Genomic DNA, 21,670 nt, shown 5'->3' with positions numbered 1-21,670 from the left:
TACATAGTCTGTATATAGTCTGTACATAGTCTGTACATAGTCTGTACATAGTCTGTATATAGTCTGTACATAGTCTGTATATAGTCTGTATATAGTCTGTACATAGTCTGTGTATAGTCTGTACATAGTCTGTATATAGTCTGTATATAGTCTGTATATAGTCTGTATATAGTCTGTACATAGTCTGTATATAGTCTGTATATAGTCTGTATATAGTCTGTATATAGTCTGTACATAGTCTGTATATAGTCTGTATATAGTCTGTATATAGTCTGTATATAGTCTGTATATAGTCTGTATATAGTCTGTACATAGTCTGTATATAGTCTGTATATAGTCTGTATATAGTCTGTATATAGTCTGTACATAGTCTGTGTATAGTCTGTACATAGTCTGTGTATAGTCTGTACATAGTCTGTACATAGTCTGTATATAGTCTGTACATAGTCTGTACATAGTCTGTATATAGTCTGTACATAGTCTGTACATAGTCTGTATATAGTCTGTACATAGTCTGTACATAGTCTGTAATAGTCTGTACATAGTCTGTACATAGTCTGTATATAGTCTGTACATAGTCTGTACATAGTCTGTATATAGTCTGTACATAGTCTGTATATAGTCTGTACATAGTCTGTACATAGTCTGTACTATAGTCTGTACATAGTCTGTATATAGTCTGTACATAGTCTGTACATAGTCTGTACATAGTCTGTATATAGTCTGTACATAGTCTGTATATAGTCTGTATATAGTCTGTATATAGTCTGTATATAGTCTGTATATAGTCTGTACATAGTCTGTATATAGTCTGTATATAGTCTGTACATAGTCTGTACATAGTCTGTACATAGTCTGTATATAGTCTGTATATAGTCTGTACATAGTCTGTATATAGTCTGTACATAGTCTGTACATAGTCTGTACATAGTCTGTACATAGTCTGTATATAGTCTGTACATAGTCTGTACATAGTCTGTATATAGTCTGTACATAGTCTGTATATAGTCTGTATATAGTCTGTACATAGTCTGTATATAGTCTGTACATAGTCTGTAATATAGTCTGTACATAGTCTGTATATAGTCCGTACATAGTCTGTATATAGTCTGTACATAGTCTGTACATAGTCTGTATATAGTCCTGTATATAGTCTGTACATAGTCTGTATATAGTCTGTATATAGTCTGTACATAGTCTGTATATAGTCTGTATATAGTCTGTATATAGTCTGTATATAGTCTGTACATAGTCTGTACATAGTCTGTACATAGTCTGTATATAGTCTGTACATAGTCTGTACATAGTCTGTATATAGTCTGTACATAGTCTGTATATAGTCTGTATATAGTCTGTATATAGTCTGTATATAGTCTGTACATAGTCTGTACATAGTCTGTACATAGTCTGTATATAGTCTGTACATAGTCTGTACATAGTCTGTACATAGTCTGTATATAGTCTGTACATAGTCTGTACATAGCCTGTATATAGTCTGTATATAGTCTGTATATAGTCTGTATATAGTCTGTATATAGTCTGTATATAGTCTGTACATAGTCTGTATATAGTCTGTATATAGTCTGTACATAGTCTGTACATAGTCTGTGTATAGTCTGTATATAGTCTGTATATAGTCTGTACATAGTCTGTGTATAGTCTGTACATAGTCTGTACATAGTCTGTATATAGTCTTTACATAGTCTGTACATAGTCTGTACATAGTCTGTATATAGTCTGTATATAGTCTGTACATAGTCTGTATATAGTCTGTACATAGTCTGTATATAGTCTGTACATAGTCTGTACATAGTCTGTACATAGTCTGTATATAGTCTGTATATAGTCTGTACATAGTCTGTACATAGTCTGTATATAGTCTGTATATAGTCTGTACATAGTCTGTACATAGTCTGTACATAGTCTGTACATAGTCTGTACATAGTCTGTATATAGTCTGTATATAGTCTGTACATAGTCTGTACATAGTCTGTACATAGTCAGTATATAGTCTGTACATAGTCTGTACATAGTCTGTACATAGTCTGTATATAGTCTGTACATAGTCTGTACATAGTCTGTATATAGTCTGTATATAGTCTGTATATAGTCTGTATATAGTCTGTATATAGTCTGTACATAGTCTGTACATAGTCTGTATATAGTCTGTATACAGTCTGTATATAGTCTGTATATAGTCTGTATATAGTCTGTACATAGTCTGTACATAGTCTGTACATAGTCTGTACATAGTCTGTATATAGTCTGTATATAGTCTGTATATAGTCTGTACATAGTCTGTACATAGTCTGTACATAGTCTGTACATAGTCTGTATATAGTCTGTATATAGTCTGTATATAGTCTGTACATAGTCTGTACATAGTCTGTATATAGTCTGTATACAGTCTGTATATAGTCTGTATATAGTCTGTATATAGTCTGTATATAGTCTGTACATAGTCTGTACATAGTCTGTATATAGTCTGTATATAGTCTGTATATAGTCTGTACATAGTCTGTACATAGTCTGTATATAGTCTGTATATAGTCTGTACATAGTCTGTATATAGTCTGTATACAGTCTGTATATAGTCTGTATATAGTCTGTATATAGTCTGTATATAGTCTGTACATAGTCTGTACATAGTCTGTATATAGTCTGTATATAGTCTGTATATAGTCTGTACATAGTCTGTACATAGTCTGTATATAGTCTGTATATAGTCTGTATATAGTCTGTATATAGTCTGTATATAGTCTGTATATAGTCTGTGTATAGTCTGTACATAGTCTGTATATAGTCTGTACATAGTCTGTATATAGTCTGTATATAGTCTGTATATAGTCTGTACATAGTCTGTATATAGTCTGTATATAGTCTGTACATAGTCTGTATATAGTCTGTACATAGTCTGTACATAGTCTGTATATAGTCTGTATATAGTCTGTACATAGTCTGTACATAGTCTGTATATAGTCTGTACATAGTCTGTATATAGTCTGTACATAGTCTGTATATAGTCTGTATATAGTCTGTATATAGTCTGTATATAGTCTGTATATAGTCTGTATATAGTCTGTATATAGTCTGTACATAGTCTGTATATAGTCTGTATATAGTCTGTATATAGTCTGTACATAGTCTGTACATAGTCTGTACATAGTCTGTATATAGTCTGTATATAGTCTGTACATAGTCTGTACATAGTCTGTACATAGTCTGTATATAGTCTGTATATAGTCTGTACATAGTCTGTATATAGTCTGTACATAGTCTGTACATAGTCTGTATATAGTCTGTACATAGTCTGTACATAGTCTGTATATAGTCTGTATATAGTCTGTACATAGTCTGTATATAGTCTGTATATAGTCTGTATATAGTCTGTACATAGTCTGTACATAGTCTGTATATAGTCTGTATATAGTCTGTATATAGTCTGTATATAGTCTGTATATAGTCTGTATATCGTGTCTCTGTATGTTTTTACTAACTCGTGTGGGCGTCTGCAGATGGAAATTAGCCTTAGGCTAATCTGGCATATTTACATTTGTATAAATGTTCATTAATATGTGTTGTCCCTCCTTTTCAAATACATAAATATTTGAAGCCATGAAGCCGCTCAGCTCCCCCTGGTGGACCTCCTCACCTGCTGCGCCTCCTGAGCTCCCCCTGGTGGACCTCCTCACCTGCTGCACCTCCATGAAGCCGCTCAGCTCCCCCTGGTGGACCTCCTCACCTGCTGCGCCTCCATGAAGCCGCTCAGCTCCCCCTGGTGGACCTCCTCACCTGCTGCGCCTCCATGAAGCCGCTCAGCTCCTCAGCTCCCCCTGGTGGACCTCCTCACCTGCTGCGCCTCCATGAAGCCGCTCAGCTCCTCCAGCTCCTCCTGGTGGACCTCCTCACCTGCTGCGCCTCCTGAGCTCCCCCTGGTGGACCTCCTCACCTGCTGCACCTCCATGAAGCCGCTCAGCTCCCCCTGGTGGACCTCCTCACCTGCTGCGCCTCCATGAAGCCGCTCAGCTCCTCCAGCTCCTCCTGGTGGACCTCCTCACCTGCTGCGCCTCCATGAAGCCGCTCAGCTCCCCCTGGTGGACCTCCTCACCTGCTGCGCCTCCATGAAGCCGCTCAGCTCCCCCTGGTGGACCTCCTCACCTGCTGCGCCTCCATGAGCTCCCCCTAGTGGACCTCCTCACCTGCTGCGCCTCCATGAAGCCGCTCAGCTCCTCCAGCTCCTCCTGGTGGACCTTCTTCATGAAGCAGATCTCCTGGCTCAGGGCGTCCAGGCGTCTCTCCAGGTCCATCCTCACGGCCGTCGCTTCGTCCACGTCCTTGGAGAAGTTCTTCAGCGCGAGCTCCGCCTCCGCCCTCAGAGCTGACTCCTCCCCCAGCTTCTGCACCAGACGCTGGAACCAGAACATTGCTTTATTTAAACAGAAAACCTCCTGTCTCTCACCTGTGGCTCCGCCTCCTGTCTCTCACCTGTAGCTCCGCCTCCTGTCTCCCACCTATAGCTCCGCCTCCTGTCTCTCACCTGTAGCTCCGCCTCCTGTCTCTCACCTATAGCTCCGCCTCCTGTCTCCCACCTATAGCTCCGCCTCCTGTCTCTCACCTATAGCTCCGCCTCCTGTCTCTCACCTGTAGCTCCGCCTCCTGTCTCTCACCTGTAGCTCCGCCTCCTGTCTCTCACCTGTAGCTCCGCCTCCTGTCTCTCACCTGTAGCTCCGCCTCCTGTCTCTCACCTGTAGCTCCGCCTCCTGTCTCTCACCTGCAGCTCCGCCTCCTGTCTCTCACCTGTAGCTCCGCCTCCTGTCTCTCACCTATAGCTCCGCCTCCTGTCTCTCACCTGTAGCTCCGCCTCCTGTCTCTCACCTGTAGCTCCGCCTCCTGTCTCTCACCTGTAGCTCCGCCTCCTGTCTCTCACCTGCAGCTCCGCCTCCTGTCTCTCACCTGTAGCTCCGCCTCCTGTCTCTCACCTGTAGCTCCGCCTCCTGTCTCTCACCTGTAGCTCCGCCTCCTGTCTCTCACCTGTAGCTCCGCCTCCTGTCTCTCACCTGTAGCTCCGCCTCCTGTCTCTCACCTGTGGCTCCGCCTCCTGTCTCTGTCTCTCACCTGTAGCTCCGCCTCCTGTCTCTCACCTGTAGCTCCGCCTCCTGCCTCTCACCTGCAGCTCCGCCTCCTGTCTCTCACCTGTAGCTCCGCCTCCTGTCTCTCACCTGCAGCTCCGCCTCCTGTCTCTCACCTGTAGCTCCGCCTCCTGTCTCTCACCTGTAGCTCCGCCTCCTGTCTCTCACCTGTAGCTCCGCCTCCTGTCTCTCACCTGTAGCTCCGCCTCCTGTCTCTCACCTGTAGCTCCGCCTCCTGTCTCTCACCTGTAGCTCCGCCTCCTGTCTCTGTCTCTCACCTGTAGCTCCGCCTCCTGTCTCTCACCTGTAGCTCCGCCTCCTGCCTCTCACCTGCAGCTCCGCCTCCTGTCTCTCACCTATAGCTCCACCTCTCACCTGTAGCTCCGCCTCCTGTCTCTCACCTATAGCTCCGCCTCCCTTCTCCGCCTCTCACCTGTAGCTCCGCCTCCTGTCTCTCACCTGTAGCTCCGCCTCCCTTCTCCGCCTCTCACCTGTAGCTCCGCCTCTCACCTGTAGCTCCGCCTCCTGTCTCTCACCTATAGCTCCGCCTCTCACCTGTAGCTCCGCCTCCTGTCTCTCACCTGTAGCTCCGCCTCCTGTCTCTTTCTCTCACCTGTAGCTTCGCCTCTCACCTGTAGCTCCGCCTCCTGTCTCTCACCTGTAGCTCCGCCTCCTGTCTCTCACCTGTAGCTCCGCCTCCTGCCTCTCACCTGTAGCTCCGCCTCCTGTCTCTCACCTATAGCTCCGACTCTCACCTGTAGCTCCGCCTCTCACCTGTAGCTCCGCCTCCTGTCTCTCACCTGTAGCTCCGCCTCTCACCTGTAGCTCCGCCTCCTGTCTCTGACCTGTGGCTCCGCCTCTCACCTATAGCTCCGCCTCTCACCTGTAGCCCCGCCTCCTGTCTCTCACCTGTAGCTCTGTCTCTCACCTGTATCTCCGCCTCCTGTCTCTCACCTATAGCTCCGCCTCTCACCTATAGCTCCGCCTCTCACCTGTAGCCCCGCCTCCTGTCTCTCACCTGTGGCTCCGACTCTCACCTGTAGCTCCGCCTCTCACCTGTAGCTCCGCCTCCTGTCTCTCACCTGTAGCTCCGCCTCTCACCTGTAGCTCCGCCTCCTGTCTCTGACCTGTGGCTCCGCCTCTCACCTATAGCTCCGCCTCTCACCTGTAGCCCCGCCTCCTGTCTCTCACCTGTAGCTCTGTCTCTCACCTGTATCTCCGCCTCCTGTCTCTCACCTATAGCTCCGCCTCTCACCTATAGCTCCGCCTCTCACCTGTAGCCCCGCCTCCTGTCTCTCACCTGTGGCTCCGCCTCTCACCTGTAGCTCCGCCTCCTGGCTGCCGCGCTCCACCTCCAGGCGGCTGTTGTCTCGGCTGAGGGCGTCGATCTGGAGGCGGAGCTCCTGGATCTCGTCGCGGTAAACTCGCTCCACCCGTGACTCCGCCTGTTTCTGCCGCAGCGCCGTAAGCTCCGCCTCCTGTCTCTCACCTGTAGCTCCGCCTCCTGTCTCTCACCTGTAGCTCCGCCTCCTGTCTCTCTCCTGTAGCTCCGCCTCCTGTCTCACCTGTAGCCCCGCCTCCTGTCTCTCACCTGTAGCTCCGCCTCCTGTCTCTCACCTATAGCTCCGCCTCCTGTCTCTCTCCTGTAGCTCCGCCTCCTGTCTCTCACCTGTAGCTCCGCCTCCTGTCTCTCACCTGTAGCTCCGCCTCCTGTCTCTCTCCTGTAGCTCCGCCTCCTGTCTCTCACCTATAGCTCCGCCTCCTGTCTCTCTCCTGTAGCTCCGCCTCCTGTCTCTCACCTATAGCTCCGCCTCCTGTCTCTCACCTGTAGCTCCGCCTCCTGTCTCTCCCCTGTAGCTCCGCCTCCTGTCTCTCACCTGTAGCTCCGCCTCCTGTCTCTCCCCTGTAGCTCCGCCTCCTGTCTCTCACCTGTAGCTCCGCCTCCTGTCTCTCACCTGTAGCTCCGCCTCCTGTCTCTCACCTGTAGCTCCGCCTCCTGTCTCTCACCTGTAGCTCCGCCTCCTGTCTCTCACCTGTAGCCCCGCCTCCTGTCTCTCACCTGTAGCTCTGTCTCTCACCTGTAGCCCCGCCTCCTGTCTCTCACCTGTAGCTCCGCCTCCTGTCTCTCCCCTGTAGCTCCGCCTCCTGTCTCTCACCTGTAGCTCCGCCTCCTGTCTCTCACCTGTAGCTCCGCCTCCTGTCTCTCACCTGTAGCTCCGCCTCCTGTCTCTCACCTGTAGCTCCGCCTCCTGTCTCTCACCTGTAGCTCCGCCTCCTGTCTCTCACCTGTAGCCCCGCCTCCTGTCTCTCACCTGTGGCTCCGACTCTCACCTGTAGCTCCGCCTCTCACCTGTAGCTCCGCCTCCTGTCTCTCACCTGTAGCTCCGCCTCTCACCTGTAGCTCCGCCTCCTGTCTCTGACCTGTAGCTCCGCCTCTCACCTGTAGCTCCGCCTCCTGTCTCTGACCTGTGGCTCCGCCTCTCACCTATAGCTCCGCCTCTCACCTGTAGCCCCGCCTCCTGTCTCTCACCTGTAGCTCTGTCTCTCACCTGTATCTCCGCCTCCTGTCTCTCACCTATAGCTCCGCCTCTCACCTATAGCTCCGCCTCTCACCTGTAGCCCCGCCTCCTGTCTCTCACCTGTGGCTCCGCCTCTCACCTGTAGCTCCGCCTCCTGGCTGCCGCGCTCCACCTCCAGGCGGCTGTTGTCTCGGCTGAGGGCGTCGATCTGGAGGCGGAGCTCCTGGATCTCGTCGCGGTAAACTCGCTCCACCCGTGACTCCGCCTGTTTCTGCCGCAGCGCCGTAAGCTCCGCCTCCTGTCTCTCACCTGTAGCTCCGCCTCCTGTCTCTCACCTGTAGCTCCGCCTCCTGTCTCTCACCTGTAGCTCCGCCTCTCACCTGTAGCTCCGCCTCCTGTCTCTCACCTGTAGCTCCGCCTCCTGTCTCTCACCTGTAGCTCCGCCTCCTGTCTCTCACCTGTAGCTCCGCCTCCTGTCTCTCACCTATAGCTCCGCCTCCTGTCTCTCTCCTGTAGCTCCGCCTCCTGTCTCTCACCTGTAGCTCCGCCTCCTGTCTCTCACCTGTAGCTCCGCCTCCTGTCTCTCCCCTGTAGCTCCGCCTCCTGTCTCTCACCTGTAGCTCCGCCTCCTGTCTCTCCCCTGTAGCTCCGCCTCCTGTCTCTCACCTGTAGCTCCGCCTCCTGTCTCTCACCTGTAGCTCCGCCTCTCACCTGTAGCTCCGCCTCCTGTCTCTCACCTGTAGCTCCGCCTCCTGTCTCTCACCTGTAGCTCCGCCTCTCACCTGTAGCTCCGCCTCCTGTCTCTCACCTGTAGCTCCGCCTCCTGTCTCTCACCTGTAGCTCCGCCTCCTGTCTCTCACCTGTAGCCCCGCCTCCTGTCTCTCACCTGTAGCTCCGCCTCCTGTCTCTCACCTGTAGCTCCGCCTCCTGTCTCTCACCTGTAGCTCCGCCTCCTGTCTCTCACCTGTAGCTCCGCCTCTCACCTGTAGCTCCGCCTCCTGTCTCTCACCTGTAGCTCCGCCTCCTGTCTCTCACCTGTAGCTCCGCCTCCTGTCTCTCACCTGTAGCCCCGCCTCCTGTCTCTCACCTGTAGCTCCGCCTCCTGTCTCTCACCTGTAGCTCCGCCTCCTGTCTCTCACCTGTAGCTCCGCCTCCTGTCTCTCACCTGTAGCTCCGCCTCTCACCTGTAGCTCCGCCTCCTGTCTCTCACCTGTAGCTCCGCCTCCTGTCTCTCACCTGTAGCTCCGCCTCCTGTCTCTCACCTGTAGCCCCGCCTCCTGTCTCTCACCTGTAGCTCCGCCTCCTGTCTCTCACCTGTAGCTCCGCCTCCTGTCTCTCACCTGTAGCCCCGCCTCCTGTCTCTCACCTGTAGCCCCGCCTCCTGTCTCTCACCTATAGCTCCGCCTCCTGTCTCTCACCTAAAGCTCCGCCTCCTGTCTCTCACCTGTAGCTCCGCCTCTCACCTATAGCTCCGCCTCCTGTCTCTCACCTATAGCTCCGCCTCCTGTCTCTCACCTGTAGCTCCGCCTCCTGTCTCTCACCTATAGCTCCGCCTCCTGTCTCTCACCTGTAGCTCCGCCTCCTGTCTCTCACCTATAGCTCCGCCTCCTGTCTCTCACCTGTAGCCCCGCCTCCTGTCTCTCACCTAAAGCTCCGCCTCCTGTCTCTCACCTAAAGCTCCGCCTCCTGTCTCTCACCTGTAGCTCCGCCTCTCACCTATAGCTCCGCCTCCTGTCTCTCACCTATAGCTCCGCCTCCTGTCTCTCACCTGTAGCTCCGCCTCCTGTCTCTCACCTATAGCTCCGCCTCCTGTCTCTCACCTGTAGCTCCGCCTCCTGTCTCTCACCTATAGCTCCGCCTCCTGTCTCTCACCTGTAGCCCCGCCTCCTGTCTCTCACCTGTAGCTCCGCCTCCTGTCTCTCACCTGTAGCTCCGCCTCCTGTCTCTCACCTATAGCTCCGCCTCCTGTCTCTCACCTGTAGCTCCGCCTCCTGTCTCTCACCTGTAGCTCCGCCTCCTGTCTCTCACCTGTAGCTCCGCCTCCTGTCTCTCACCTGTAGCTCCGCCTCCTGTCTCTCACCTATAGCTCCGCCTCCTGTCTCTCACCTGTAGCTCCGCCTCCTGTCTCTCACCTGTAGCTCCGCCTCCTGTCTCTCACCTGTAGCTCCGCCTCCTGTCTCTCACCTGTAGCTCCGCCTCCTGTCTCTCACCTGTAGCCCCGCCTCCTGTCTCTCACCTATAGCTCCGCCTCTCACCTGTGGCTCCGCCTCTCACCTATAGCTCCGCCTCTCACCTGCAGCTCCGCCTCCTGTCTCTCACCTGTAGCTCCGCCTCTCACCTGTAGCTCCGCCTCTCACCTGTAGCTCCGCCTCTCACCTGTAGCTCCGCCTCCTGTCTCTGTCTCTCACCTGTAGCTCCGCCTCCTGTCTCTCACCTGTAGCCCCGCCTCCTGTCTCTCACCTGTAGCTCCGCCTCCTGTCTCTCACCTGTAGCTCCGCCTCCTGTCTCTCACTTGTAGCTCCGCCTCCTGTCTCTCACCTGTAGCTCCACCTCCTGTCTCTCACCTGTAGCTCCACCTCCTGTCTCTCACCTGTGGCTCCGCCTCTCACCTGTAGCTCCGCCTCCTGTCTCTCACCTGTAGCTCCGCCTCTCACCTGTAGTTCCGCCTCCTGTCTCTCACCTGTAGCTCCGCCTCTCACCTATAGCTCCGCCTCTCACCTGTAGCTCCACCTCCTGTCTCTCACCTGTGGCTCCGCCTCTCACCTGTAGCCCCGCCTCCTGTCTCTCACTTATAGCTCCGCCTCTCACCTGTAGCTCCGCCTCTCACCTGTAGCTCCGCCTCCTGTGTCTCACCTATAGCTCCGCCTCTCACCTGTAGCTCCGCCTCCTGTGTCTCACCTATAGCTCCGCCTCTCACCTGTAGCTCCGCCTCTCACCTATAGCTCCGCCTCTCACCTTTACCTCCTGTCTCTCACCTGTGGCTCCGCCTCTCACCTGTAGCTCCACCTCCTGTCTCTAACCTATAGCTCCGCCTCTCACCTGTAGCTCCGCCTCCTGGCTGCCGCGCTCCACTTCCAGGCGGCTGTTGTCTCGGCTGAGGGCGTCGATCTGGAGGCGGAGCTGCTGGATCTCGTCGCGGTAAACTCGCTCCACCCGTGACTCCGCCTGTTTCTGCCGCAGCGCCGTAAGCTCCGCCTCCAGGCCGCGGTTCGTCTGCTCCAGCGTCCGCACTTTATCGATGAAGGTGGCGAAGCGGTCGTTCAGGCCCTGGACGAGATCACGAGCGCGAGAGTGAAGACTCAGAATCATCACTTTAAGACTTTAGTTTTTCAGACTCAGAATCATCACTTTAAGACTTTAGTTTTTCAGAATCATCACTTTAAGACTTTAGTTTTTCAGAATCATCACTTTAAGACTTTAGTTTTTCAGTCTCAGAATCATCACTTTAAGACTTTAGTTTTTCAGACTCATCACTTTAAGACTTTAGTTTTTCAGACTCATCACTTCAAGACTTTAGTTTTTCAGACTCAGAATCATCACTTTAAGACTTTAGTTTTTCAGACTCAGAATCATCACTTTAAGACTTTAGTTTTTCAGACTCAGAATCATCACTTTAAGACTTTAGTTTTTCAGACTCAGAAACTTGACTTTATGACTTTAGTTTTTCAGACTCAGAAACTTGACTTTAAGACTTTAGTTTTTCAGTCTCAGAAACTTGACTTTAAGACTTTAGTTTTTCAGTCTCAGAAACTTGACTTCATGACTTTAGTTTTTCAGACTCAGAAACTTGACTTTAGTTTTTCAGACTCAGAAACTTGACTTTATGACTTTAGTTTTTCAGACTCAGAAACTTGACTTTAAGACTTTAGTTTTTCAGACTCAGAAACTTGACTTTAGTTTTTCAGTCTCAGAAACTTGACTTTAGTTTTTCAGACTCAGAAACTTGACTTTAAGACTTTAGTTTTTCAGACTCAGAAACTTGACTTTAAGACTTTAGTTTTTCAGACTCAGAAACTTGACTTTAAGACTTTAGTTTTTCAGTCTCAGAAACTTGACTTCATGACTAGTTTTTCAGTCTCAGAAACTTGACTTTAAGACTTTAGTTTTTCAGTCTCAGAAACTTGACTTTAAGACTTTAATTTTTCAGTCTCAGAAACTTGACTTAATGACTTTAGTTTTTCAGTCTCAGAAACTTGACTTTAAGACTTTAATTTTTCAGTCTCAGAAACTTGACTTCATGACTTTAGTTTTTCAGTCTCAGAAACTTGACTTTAAGACTTTAATTTTTCAGTCTCAGAAACTTGACTTCATGACTTTAGTTTTTCAGTCTCAGAAACTTGACTTTAAGACTTTAATTTTTCAGACTCAGAAACTTGACTTCATGACTTTAGTTTTTCAGTCTCAGAAACTTGACTTTAAGACTTTAATTTTTCAGTCTCAGAAACTTGACTTTAAGACTTTAATTTTTCAGTCTCAGAAACTTGACTTAATGACTTTAGTTTTTCAGACTCAGAAACTTGACTTCATGACTTTAGTTTTTCAGACTCAGAAACTTGACTTTAAGACTTTAGTTTTTCAGACTCAGAAACTTGACTTTAAGACTTTAGTTTTTCAGACTCAGAAACTTGACTTTAAGACTTTAGTTTTTCAGACTCAGAAACTTGACTTTAAGACTTTAGTTTTTCAGACTCAGAAACTTGACTTTAAGACTTTAGTTTTTCAGACTCAGAAACTTGACTTTAAGACTTTAGTTTTTCAGACTCAGAAACTTGACTTTAAGACTTTAGTTTTTCAGACTCAGAAACTTGACTTTAAGACTTTAGTTTTTCAGTCTCAGAAACTTGACTTCATGACTTTAGTTTTTCAGACTCAGAAACTTGACTTTAAGACTTTAGTTTTTCAGTCTCAGAAACTTGACTTCATGACTTTAGTTTTTCAGACTCAGAAACTTGACTTCATGACTTTAGTTTTTCAGTCTCAGAAACTTGACTTCATGACTTTAGTTTTTCAGACTCAGAAACTTGACTTTAGTTTTTCAGACTCAGAAACTTGACTTTAAGACTTTAGTTTTTCAGACTCAGAAACTTGACTTTAAGACTTTAGTTTTTCAGACTCAGAAACTTGACTTTAGTTTTTCAGACTCAGAAACTTGACTTTAAGACTTTAGTTTTTCAGACTCAGAAACTTGACTTTAGTTTTTCAGACTCAGAAACTTGACTTCATGACTTTAGTTTTTCAGACTCAGAAACTTGACTTTAAGACTTTAGTTTTTCAGTCTCAGAAACTTGACTTCATGACTTTAGTTTTTCAGACTCAGAAACTTGACTTTAAGACTTTAGTTTTTCAGACTCAGAAACTTGACTTTAAGACTTTAGTTTTTCAGACTCAGAAACTTGACTTTATGACTTTAGTTTTTTCAGTCTCAGAAACTTGACTTCATGACTTTAGTTTTTCAGACTCAGAAACTTGACTTCATGACTTTAGTTTTTCAGTCTCAGAAACTTGACTTCATGACTTTAGTTTTTCAGTCTCAGAAACTTGACTTTATGACTTTAGTTTTTCAGACTCAGAAACTTGACTTTAGTTTTTCAGACTCAGAAACTTGACTTTAGTTTTTCAGACTCAGAAACTTGACTTCATGACTTTAGTTTTTCAGACTCAGAAACTTGACTTCATGACTTTAGTTTTTCAGACTCAGAAACTTGACTTTAGTTTTTCAGTCTCAGAAACTTGACTTCATGACTTTAGTTTTTCAGTCTCAGAAACTTGACTTCATGACTTTAGTTTTTCAGACTCAGAAACTTGACTTTATGACTTTAGTTTTTCAGACTCAGAAACTTGACTTTATGACTTTAGTTTTTCAGACTCAGAAACTTGACTTCATGACTTTAGTTTTTCAGACTCAGAAACTTGACTTTAAGACTTTTGTTTTTCAGACTCAGAAACTTGACTTCATGACTTTAGTTTTTCAGACTCAGAAACTTGACTTCATGACTTTAGTTTTTCAGACTCAGAAACTTGACTTCATGACTTTAGTTTTTCAGACTAAGAAACTTGACTTTATGACTTTAGTTTTTCAGTCTCAGAAACTTGACTTCATGACTTTAGTTTTTCAGACTCAGAAACTTGACTTCATGACTTTAGTTTTTCAGACTAAGAAACTTGACTTTATGACTTTAGTTTTTCAGTCTCAGAAACTTGACTTCATGACTTTAGTTTTTCAGACTCAGAAACTTGACTTCATGACTTTAGTTTTTCAGTCTCAGAAACTTGACTTTAAGACTTTAGTTTTTCAGACTCAGAAACTTGACTTTATGACTTTAGTTTTTCAGTCTCAGAAACTTGACTTCATGACTTTAGTTTTTCAGACTCAGAAACTTGACTTCATGACTTTAGTTTTTCAGTCTCAGAAACTTGACTTTAAGACTTTAGTTTTTCAGACTCAGAAACTTGACTTCATGACTTTAGTTTTTCAGACTAAGAAACTTGACTTTATGACTTTAGTTTTTCAGTCTCAGAAACTTGACTTCATGACTTTAGTTTTTCAGACTCAGAAACTTGACTTCATGACTTTAGTTTTTCAGACTAAGAAACTTGACTTTATGACTTTAGTTTTTCAGTCTCAGAAACTTGACTTCATGACTTTAGTTTTTCAGACTCAGAAACTTGACTTCATGACTTTAGTTTTTCAGACTCAGAAACTTGACTTCATGACTTTAGTTTTTCAGACTCAGAAACTTGACTTCATGACTTTAGTTTTTCAGACTAAGAAACTTGACTTTATGACTTTAGTTTTTCAGACTCAGAAACTTGACTTCAAGACTTTAGTTTTTCAGTCTCAGAAACTTGACTTCATGACTTTAGTTTTTCAGACTCAGAAACTTGACTTCATGACTTTAGTTTTTCAGACTCAGAAACTTGACTTCATGACTTTAGTTTTTCAGACTCAGAAACTTGACTTCATGGCTTTAGTTTTTCAGACTCAGAAACTTGACTTTATGACTTTAGTTTTTCAGTCTCAGAAACTTGACTTCATGACTTTAGTTTTTCAAACTCAGAAACTTGACTTCATGACTTTAGTTTTTCAGACTAAGAAACTTGACTTCATGACTTTAGTTTTTCAGACTCAGAAACTTGACTTCATGACTTTAGTTTTTCAGACTCAGAAACTTGACTTCATGACTTTAGTTTTTCAGACTCAGAAACTTGACTTTATGACTTTAGTTTTTCAGACTCAGAAACTTGACTTCATGACTAGTTTTTCAGTCTCAGAAACTTGACTTCATGACTTTAGTTTTTCAGACTCAGAAACTTGACTTTAAGACTTTAGTTTTTCAGACTCAGAAACTTGACTTTATGACTTTAGTTTTTCAGACTCAGAAACTTGACTTTTTGACTTTAGTTTTTCAGTCTCAGAAACTTGACTTTAAGACTTTAGTTTTTCAGTCTCAGAAACTTGACTTTTGTTTTTCAGACTCAGAAACTTGACTTTATGACTTTAGTTTTTCAGACTCAGAAACTTGACTTTAGTTTTTCAGTCTCAGAAACTTGACTTTAGTTTTTCAGACTCAGAAACTTGACTTCATGACTTTAGTTTTTCAGACTCAGAAACTTGACTTTATGACTTTAGTTTTTCAGTCTCAGAAACTTGACTTTAGTTTTTCAGTCTCAGAAACTTGACTTTAGTTTTTCAGTCTCAGAAACTTGACTTTAGTTTTTCAGCCTCAGAAACTTGACTTTAAGACTTTAGTTTTTCAGCCTCAGAAACTTGACTTTAAGACTTTAGTTTTTCAGTCTCAGAAACTTGACTTTAGTTTTTCAGCCTCAGAAACTTGACTTCATGACTTTAGTTTTTCAGACTCAGAAACTTGACTTTAAGACTTTAGTTTTTCAGACTCAGAAACTTGACTTCATGACTTTAGTTTTTCAGACTCAGAAACTTGACTTTTTGACTTTAGTTTTTCAGACTCAGAAACTTGACTTCATGACTTTAGTTTTTCAGACTCAGAAACTTGACTTCATGACTTTAGTTTTTCAGACTCAGAAACTTGACTTCATGACTTTAGTTTTTCAGACTCAGAAACTTGACTTCATGACTTTAGTTTTTCAGACTAAGAAACTTGACTTTATGACTTTAGTTTTTCAGTCTCAGAAACTTGACTTCATGACTTTAGTTTTTCAGACTCAGAAACTTGACTTCATGACTTTAGTTTTTCAGACTCAGAAACTTGACTTTATGACTTTAGTTTTTCAGTCTCAGAAACTTGACTTCATGACTTTAGTTTTTCAGACTCAGAAACTTGACTTCATGACTTTAGTTTTTCAGTCTCAGAAACTTGACTTTAAGACTTTAGTTTTTCAGACTCAGAAACTTGACTTCATGACTTTAGTTTTTCAGACTAAGAAACTTGACTTTATGACTTTAGTTTTTCAGTCTCAGAAACTTGACTTCATGACTTTAGTTTTTCAGACTCAGAAACTTGACTTCATGACTTTAGTTTTTCAGACTAAGAAACTTGACTTTATGACTTTAGTTTTTCAGACTCAGAAACTTGACTTCATGACTTTAGTTTTTCAGACTCAGAAACTTGACTTCATGACTTTAGTTTTTCAGACTCAGAAACTTGACTTCATGACTTTAGTTTTTCAGACTCAGAAACTTGACTTCATGACTTTAGTTTTTCAGACTAAGAAACTTGACTTTATGACTTTAGTTTTTCAGACTCAGAAACTTGACTTCAAGACTTTAGTTTTTCAGTCTCAGAAACTTGACTTCATGACTTTAGTTTTTCAGACTCAGAAACTTGACTTCATGACTTTAGTTTTTCAGACTCAGAAACTTGACTTCATGACTTTAGTTTTTCAGACTCAGAAACTTGACTTCATGGCTTTAGTTTTTCAGACTCAGAAACTTGACTTTATGACTTTAGTTTTTCAGTCTCAGAAACTTGACTTCATGACTTTAGTTTTTCAAACTCAGAAACTTGACTTCATGACTTTAGTTTTTCAGACTAAGAAACTTGACTTCATGACTTTAGTTTTTCAGACTCAGAAACTTGACTTCATGACTTTAGTTTTTCAGACTCAGAAACTTGACTTTATGACTTTAGTTTTTCAGACTCAGAAACTTGACTTCATGACTTTAGTTTTTCAGTCTCAGAAACTTGACTTCATGACTTTAGTTTTTCAGACTCAGAAACTTGACTTTAAGACTTTAGTTTTTCAGACTCAGAAACTTGACTTTATGACTTTAGTTTTTCAGACTCAGAAACTTGACTTTTTGACTTTAGTTTTTCAGTCTCAGAAACTTGACTTTAAGACTTTAGTTTTTCAGTCTCAGAAACTTGACTTTAGTTTTTCAGACTCAGAAACTTGACTTTATGACTTTAGTTTTTCAGACTCAGAAACTTGACTTTAAGACTTTAGTTTTTCAGACTCAGAAACTTGAGTTTGCTCTACAGGCTTCAGTCAGACCTCAGACTCAGAAAGGTGACCTCAGTCTCAGAACGTTGACCTCAGACTCAGAAACTTGAGTTTGCTCTACAGGCTTCAGTCAGACCTCAGTCTCGTACCTGCAGCTGCTCCTTCTCGTTGGTCCTCATGACCTTCATCTCGCTGTTGACGGTGGAGCTGTGGCTCAGGTCCAGAGTGTCGGTCACAGGGCGGCCGCTCCTCCGGTACAGCCCCGTCACTGAGCTCAGGCTGCGGGAGGCGGAGGAGGTTCTGAGCCCCGAGGAGGCGGAGGAGGCTCTGAGCCCCGAGGCCACGGAGGAGGAGAACCGAGGGGAGTCACCGAACAGGCGCCGGTAAGACGAGGAGCGCTCCCCGAACGACATGCTGAGAGAGGAGGGGAGAGGAGACCGGAGGAGGAGGAGAGGATGAGAGAGGAAACCAGAGAGAAGGAGAGCAGAGGAGGAGAGAGAAGACCAGAGGAGGGGAGCAGGAGGACTGGAGCCTGGAGAGGAGCAGGAGGACTGGAGCCTGGAGAGGAGCAGAGGAGGACTGGGGCCTGGAGAGGAGCAGGAGGACTGGAGCCTGGAGAGGAGCAGAGGAGGACTGGAGCCTGGAGAGGAGCAGAGAGGAGTGGAGCCTGGAGAGGAGCAGGAGGACTGGAGCCTGGAGAGGAGCAGAGAGGAGTGAGCTCCTGCCGTGCAGTCTGAGGACTGAGGGATTTAAGGATTGAGCGGCTTAAGGCGCTCGCGGCTCAAGGAGCAAAACACTTTTACTCGGATTTGGATTTTCCGGACGGCGCCTTCTCCAAATCAGAGCCAGAGGTGAGACCGGTCTGTGTGGTCCGTGTGGTCCGTGTGGTCCGTGTGGTCCGTGTGGAACCACTCGTTTCTCCATTTCCGTTTCAAAAATAAAATAATACATTTTTAATAAATAATAAAGCTCTGAAAGGACAAGGCACATTTATGTATAAAGGACACATTACATCAGAATCAAACCCTCTAATCCACTGGGATGAAATAGTTACTTTAATAACCTGAGGTGAGCATGTGTGAGTGAGATGGACCGAGCTCTGGTCAGGCCTCTTCAACAACATGACTCCAGGTCTTTTCACTTTGACCTTTCGAGTTGGACATGTAGTAATGACCCCATGTTGAAGTATCTGCTCGTGCTTTGTGTTCCAGAACAGCCGTGTGCGGGGGAGGAGCTTAAATCCACACTGAGCCTGTATTTTATAACTTCCACCGTATGTTTACATGTAACTTTTGTTTTGTTCGGAGTCGCATCGCTGCACATTTGTTTACAAAATAAACGCTTTAGCTGAAAGTACGTGGAGGAGGTGGAGGCTGTGACCAAATAACACCCGAGTCAATGGTAAACTCCAAAACAATGTGTAATAAAATACACTGCTTATTAAAACTCTTTACTTTATATTTAGTTTCTGCAAACATTATCTTTTAACTTTATTTTAAATGTAGTTTGTAAATGATCTTTTGAATCTGTTTTCTTATCTTTGACAGCATCAGAGCGATGTTTAAGTCTTATCACTTCTTGGTGATTATTTAATATTAAAAGAGTTTCTGAAAGAGAGTAAGTCACAACTACAGGAGCCGATCTTTCACAAACCTTTACGATCTTTTTGCTTCTCTTTAATAACGTGTCTCACACTTTCTTAACTGTGTCGGTCGGAGACGTTGTGCCGGCGCCCTCTGGTGGTGAAAAGGCTTTGGCTCAGCGGGTCTGACAGACTGAACTTAAAACCTGAGATCTTAAACAAGCCGAGTTTCAGAGATGATTCGGTCAGAGCAGGATTAGATCAAGAGTGACGACAACGCGGCACATTTGTGTTGTTTTCAGCAAACGAACCTTCACCATCGTCGGACTCGAACTCGCGACCCCTGATTATACCGGGCGCTCTCCTCACAGACATGTACGAGTAAAGACTAAGCTCCTGCTCCTCCAGATGTTCTGCTGTGGGTGCGTTCATGAAAGAACCAGTGTTTTTGTTCATGTTTTATTGGAGCAGGACAGACAGAGCGACTCATGACTCAGGGTTTCTACAGCCGCCATTTTGAAGCAGAAATCCTCGTCTGGGCTGTTATAACGTCCTGTAGAAACCCTGATCACAAAGGCAGAGACGTCAGAGTCAAACACATTCATAGAAAAAACAGATTCAGTCTCATCAAAACAGAAATGATTCAAACAGAAGATTCAGAAAAATGAAAAACAGAAACTCCTCAGGAACCGAGGACGATGAAAACGCTGGAACTTTGGCACAAAAACATTTGGCTCTGATTTGTTTGGTCTCGATTCAAACCAGAGAGTCTGAAACGTTTGTGTTTCTCCTGCCGGGTCAGTGGAGTGTGTTCCTTTCAGTCCCTTTACAGAGGGTTATGCACATGATGTCACCGGGTCAGTTTTAGTCCCGAGACACCAGGAGAAAAGTCCAGGAATCGAACCCGGGACCTTCTGCTGTGAAGCACATTTACTCACAGAACCACCAGTTACTTTTTACATGAAACAGATACTTTCATAGTACTCGAGTAAAGAGTACTGTATGAAAAAGTACAGCTACTTCAGTGTTTCCCAACCCGCGGTACGAGGGTTACTTCAGGTTAAAGACAAATAACACTGAATAACCTGAGTCTCTGAGTCCGACTTTATTCCGGATCCTCGGAGGAAACGACACGAGGAACCGACTTCAGGAAACTCATCTTTAAAAACTGAAGAAGAAACCAACGTCTGTGTCCGAATGTCCACCCTCGTCCCTGACCCCCCAGTCACTACATAGGCCGCACTATATAGGAGACTATATAGTCACTATATATGAGCGTGAGATCAGAGCTGAACAAACTCAAGCGACTCCATTTCTGATTTATTTCTTCAGTCAAATGTCTCTTATATAGTTTATTATTTATGTATTAAAGTCGAAAGTGACCTGAAAGTATCGAATATCGGCTCCTTTGTCTTCGTCCTGTTGCTTTATCCTGTTTTGTTGTGAACCATACAGGCCTTTCAGTCATGTGACTGTTGTTGTTAGGGCGGCCATTTTGAATACTAAAGTAGAATTAAGCAGTACTACAACGTGTAACAATCTCTACTCAGACTCGTGATCTTTGCTCTTGAAGAAAACAGTAAAAACAGAGACGCACGTTTATTTGAAGGAACCAGTGAGTCAGTGTTTAACATGTTAGCATGCTACCGGTTAGCATTTAGCTTCAACAGCTCAGCTCTGACCTCTGACCTCTCCAAAAGAAAGCCCTGAATCACAGAGGTCAGAGGTCAGAGCTGTTACTGTAGTGTTTCCTCAGTGTCACAGATGTGAGACACATGTGTTTATCGTGTTGAAGCCACTGACAGTTGCTAACCGGTAGCATGCTAACCGGTAGCATGCTAACGTCTTGAGCAGCTTAAACACTGACTCAGACTGAGACTCTGACAAAGTGTACAAATCACAAAGGTTTTCTGTTTCCTCTTTGATGAGTTCATTGAGTCTTCCGAGTGAAGCAGATGTTTAGTAAATCCAGCTGTGGCTCCACAGACAGATGTTTCCTGCTTATATCAGATAAACGTCATCCTGAGTACAGATATACATGTACATACATGTAGTACTGCACAATGCTACTTCAGGATTCAAAATGGCCGCTGGGACTATGCGTGATGTCATTGGACAAAATGGCCGCTAGAACCGTTGGAAACGCATGTATTAGTAAAGCCTTGAATCTCCCAGACTGTCACTTTAATCCTCCTTTGTCTCCGACGCCGTTTTCTTCTCTCTGGGCGGTCGATTCTTCCGGGACTTTTCTGATTCGCACAAAACATTTAAAGTGATTTATTTCAGGTTTGTCTTTATGCTGTAAATACTCGTGTCTGGACTGAAGATACTTTAACACAAACACAAACAAAGTCGACTCATTTCCTTCACAGAAAAACCTGAAATGACCCGAGAAGTAATTTTTAACTCGTCCTCGTCCAGAGTCCAGTGTCGTTTAAAGATTAATTCCAGACGATGAAACGGTGATAAAAAGGATCTGGAGTTTAGAACAAAAGGTCACAATAAAAAGGTTTCAAAACGATGCAGCACCGAGAATCACATTATGGGAATGTTCAAGAAAATAACATTAAAAACTTTGTTTTTACGGCGAGACGCTGCAGGTGGAACTGGACGACTTTAACAAAGTGTCGATTTATGTTTCAGTGTAAAAACCTCAGACGGTAAAGGGTGGAGTCAATATAAAAGTGCTTTCAAAATAAAGTTTAGTCCCTTTGTTTGCATCCCTGTTTCCACGGCAGCGTCTCGCCGTAAAGAGCAGCTGAGAACAACGTCCGTCCTTAAAGTGTCACAGCACAGACACCACGGCCTCTGGCGCCCCCTCCTGGCTCTCCTCACAGCACTGACTCCACGGCCTCTGGCGCCCCCTCCTGGCTCTCCTCACAGACGCCACGGCCTCTGGCGCCCCCTCCTGGCTCTCCTCACAGACTCCACGGCCTCTGGCGCCCCCTCCTGGCTCTCCTCACTGACTCCACGGCCTCTGGCGCCCCCTCCTGGCTCTCCTCACAGCACTGACTCCA

General features: G+C 45.2%; 1 protein-coding gene across 1 annotated transcript; it reads right to left on the bottom strand.

The window, feature by feature from the left end:
* Nucleotides 1-4,154: 4,154 nt before the first annotated feature.
* On the bottom strand, nt 4,155-17,484 carry LOC306982748 (desmin-like; the record flags this gene model as incomplete). Its single annotated transcript, XM_079583209.1, has 5 exons — nt 4,155-4,409; nt 6,449-6,580; nt 7,788-7,919; nt 10,688-10,915; nt 17,221-17,484. 5 exons carry the CDS (start codon nt 17,482-17,484, stop codon nt 4,155-4,157), a joined length of 1,011 nt encoding a protein of 336 aa, XP_079439335.1.
* Nucleotides 17,485-21,670: the final 4,186 nt, after the last annotated feature.

The sequence above is a fragment of the Gobius niger genome (genome assembly GCF_951799975.1).
Source record: "Gobius niger genome assembly, contig: SCAFFOLD_179, whole genome shotgun sequence".
Classification (NCBI taxonomy): Eukaryota; Metazoa; Chordata; class Actinopteri; order Gobiiformes; family Gobiidae; genus Gobius; species Gobius niger.
This window is presented reverse-complemented; position numbering and strand designations above follow the sequence as displayed.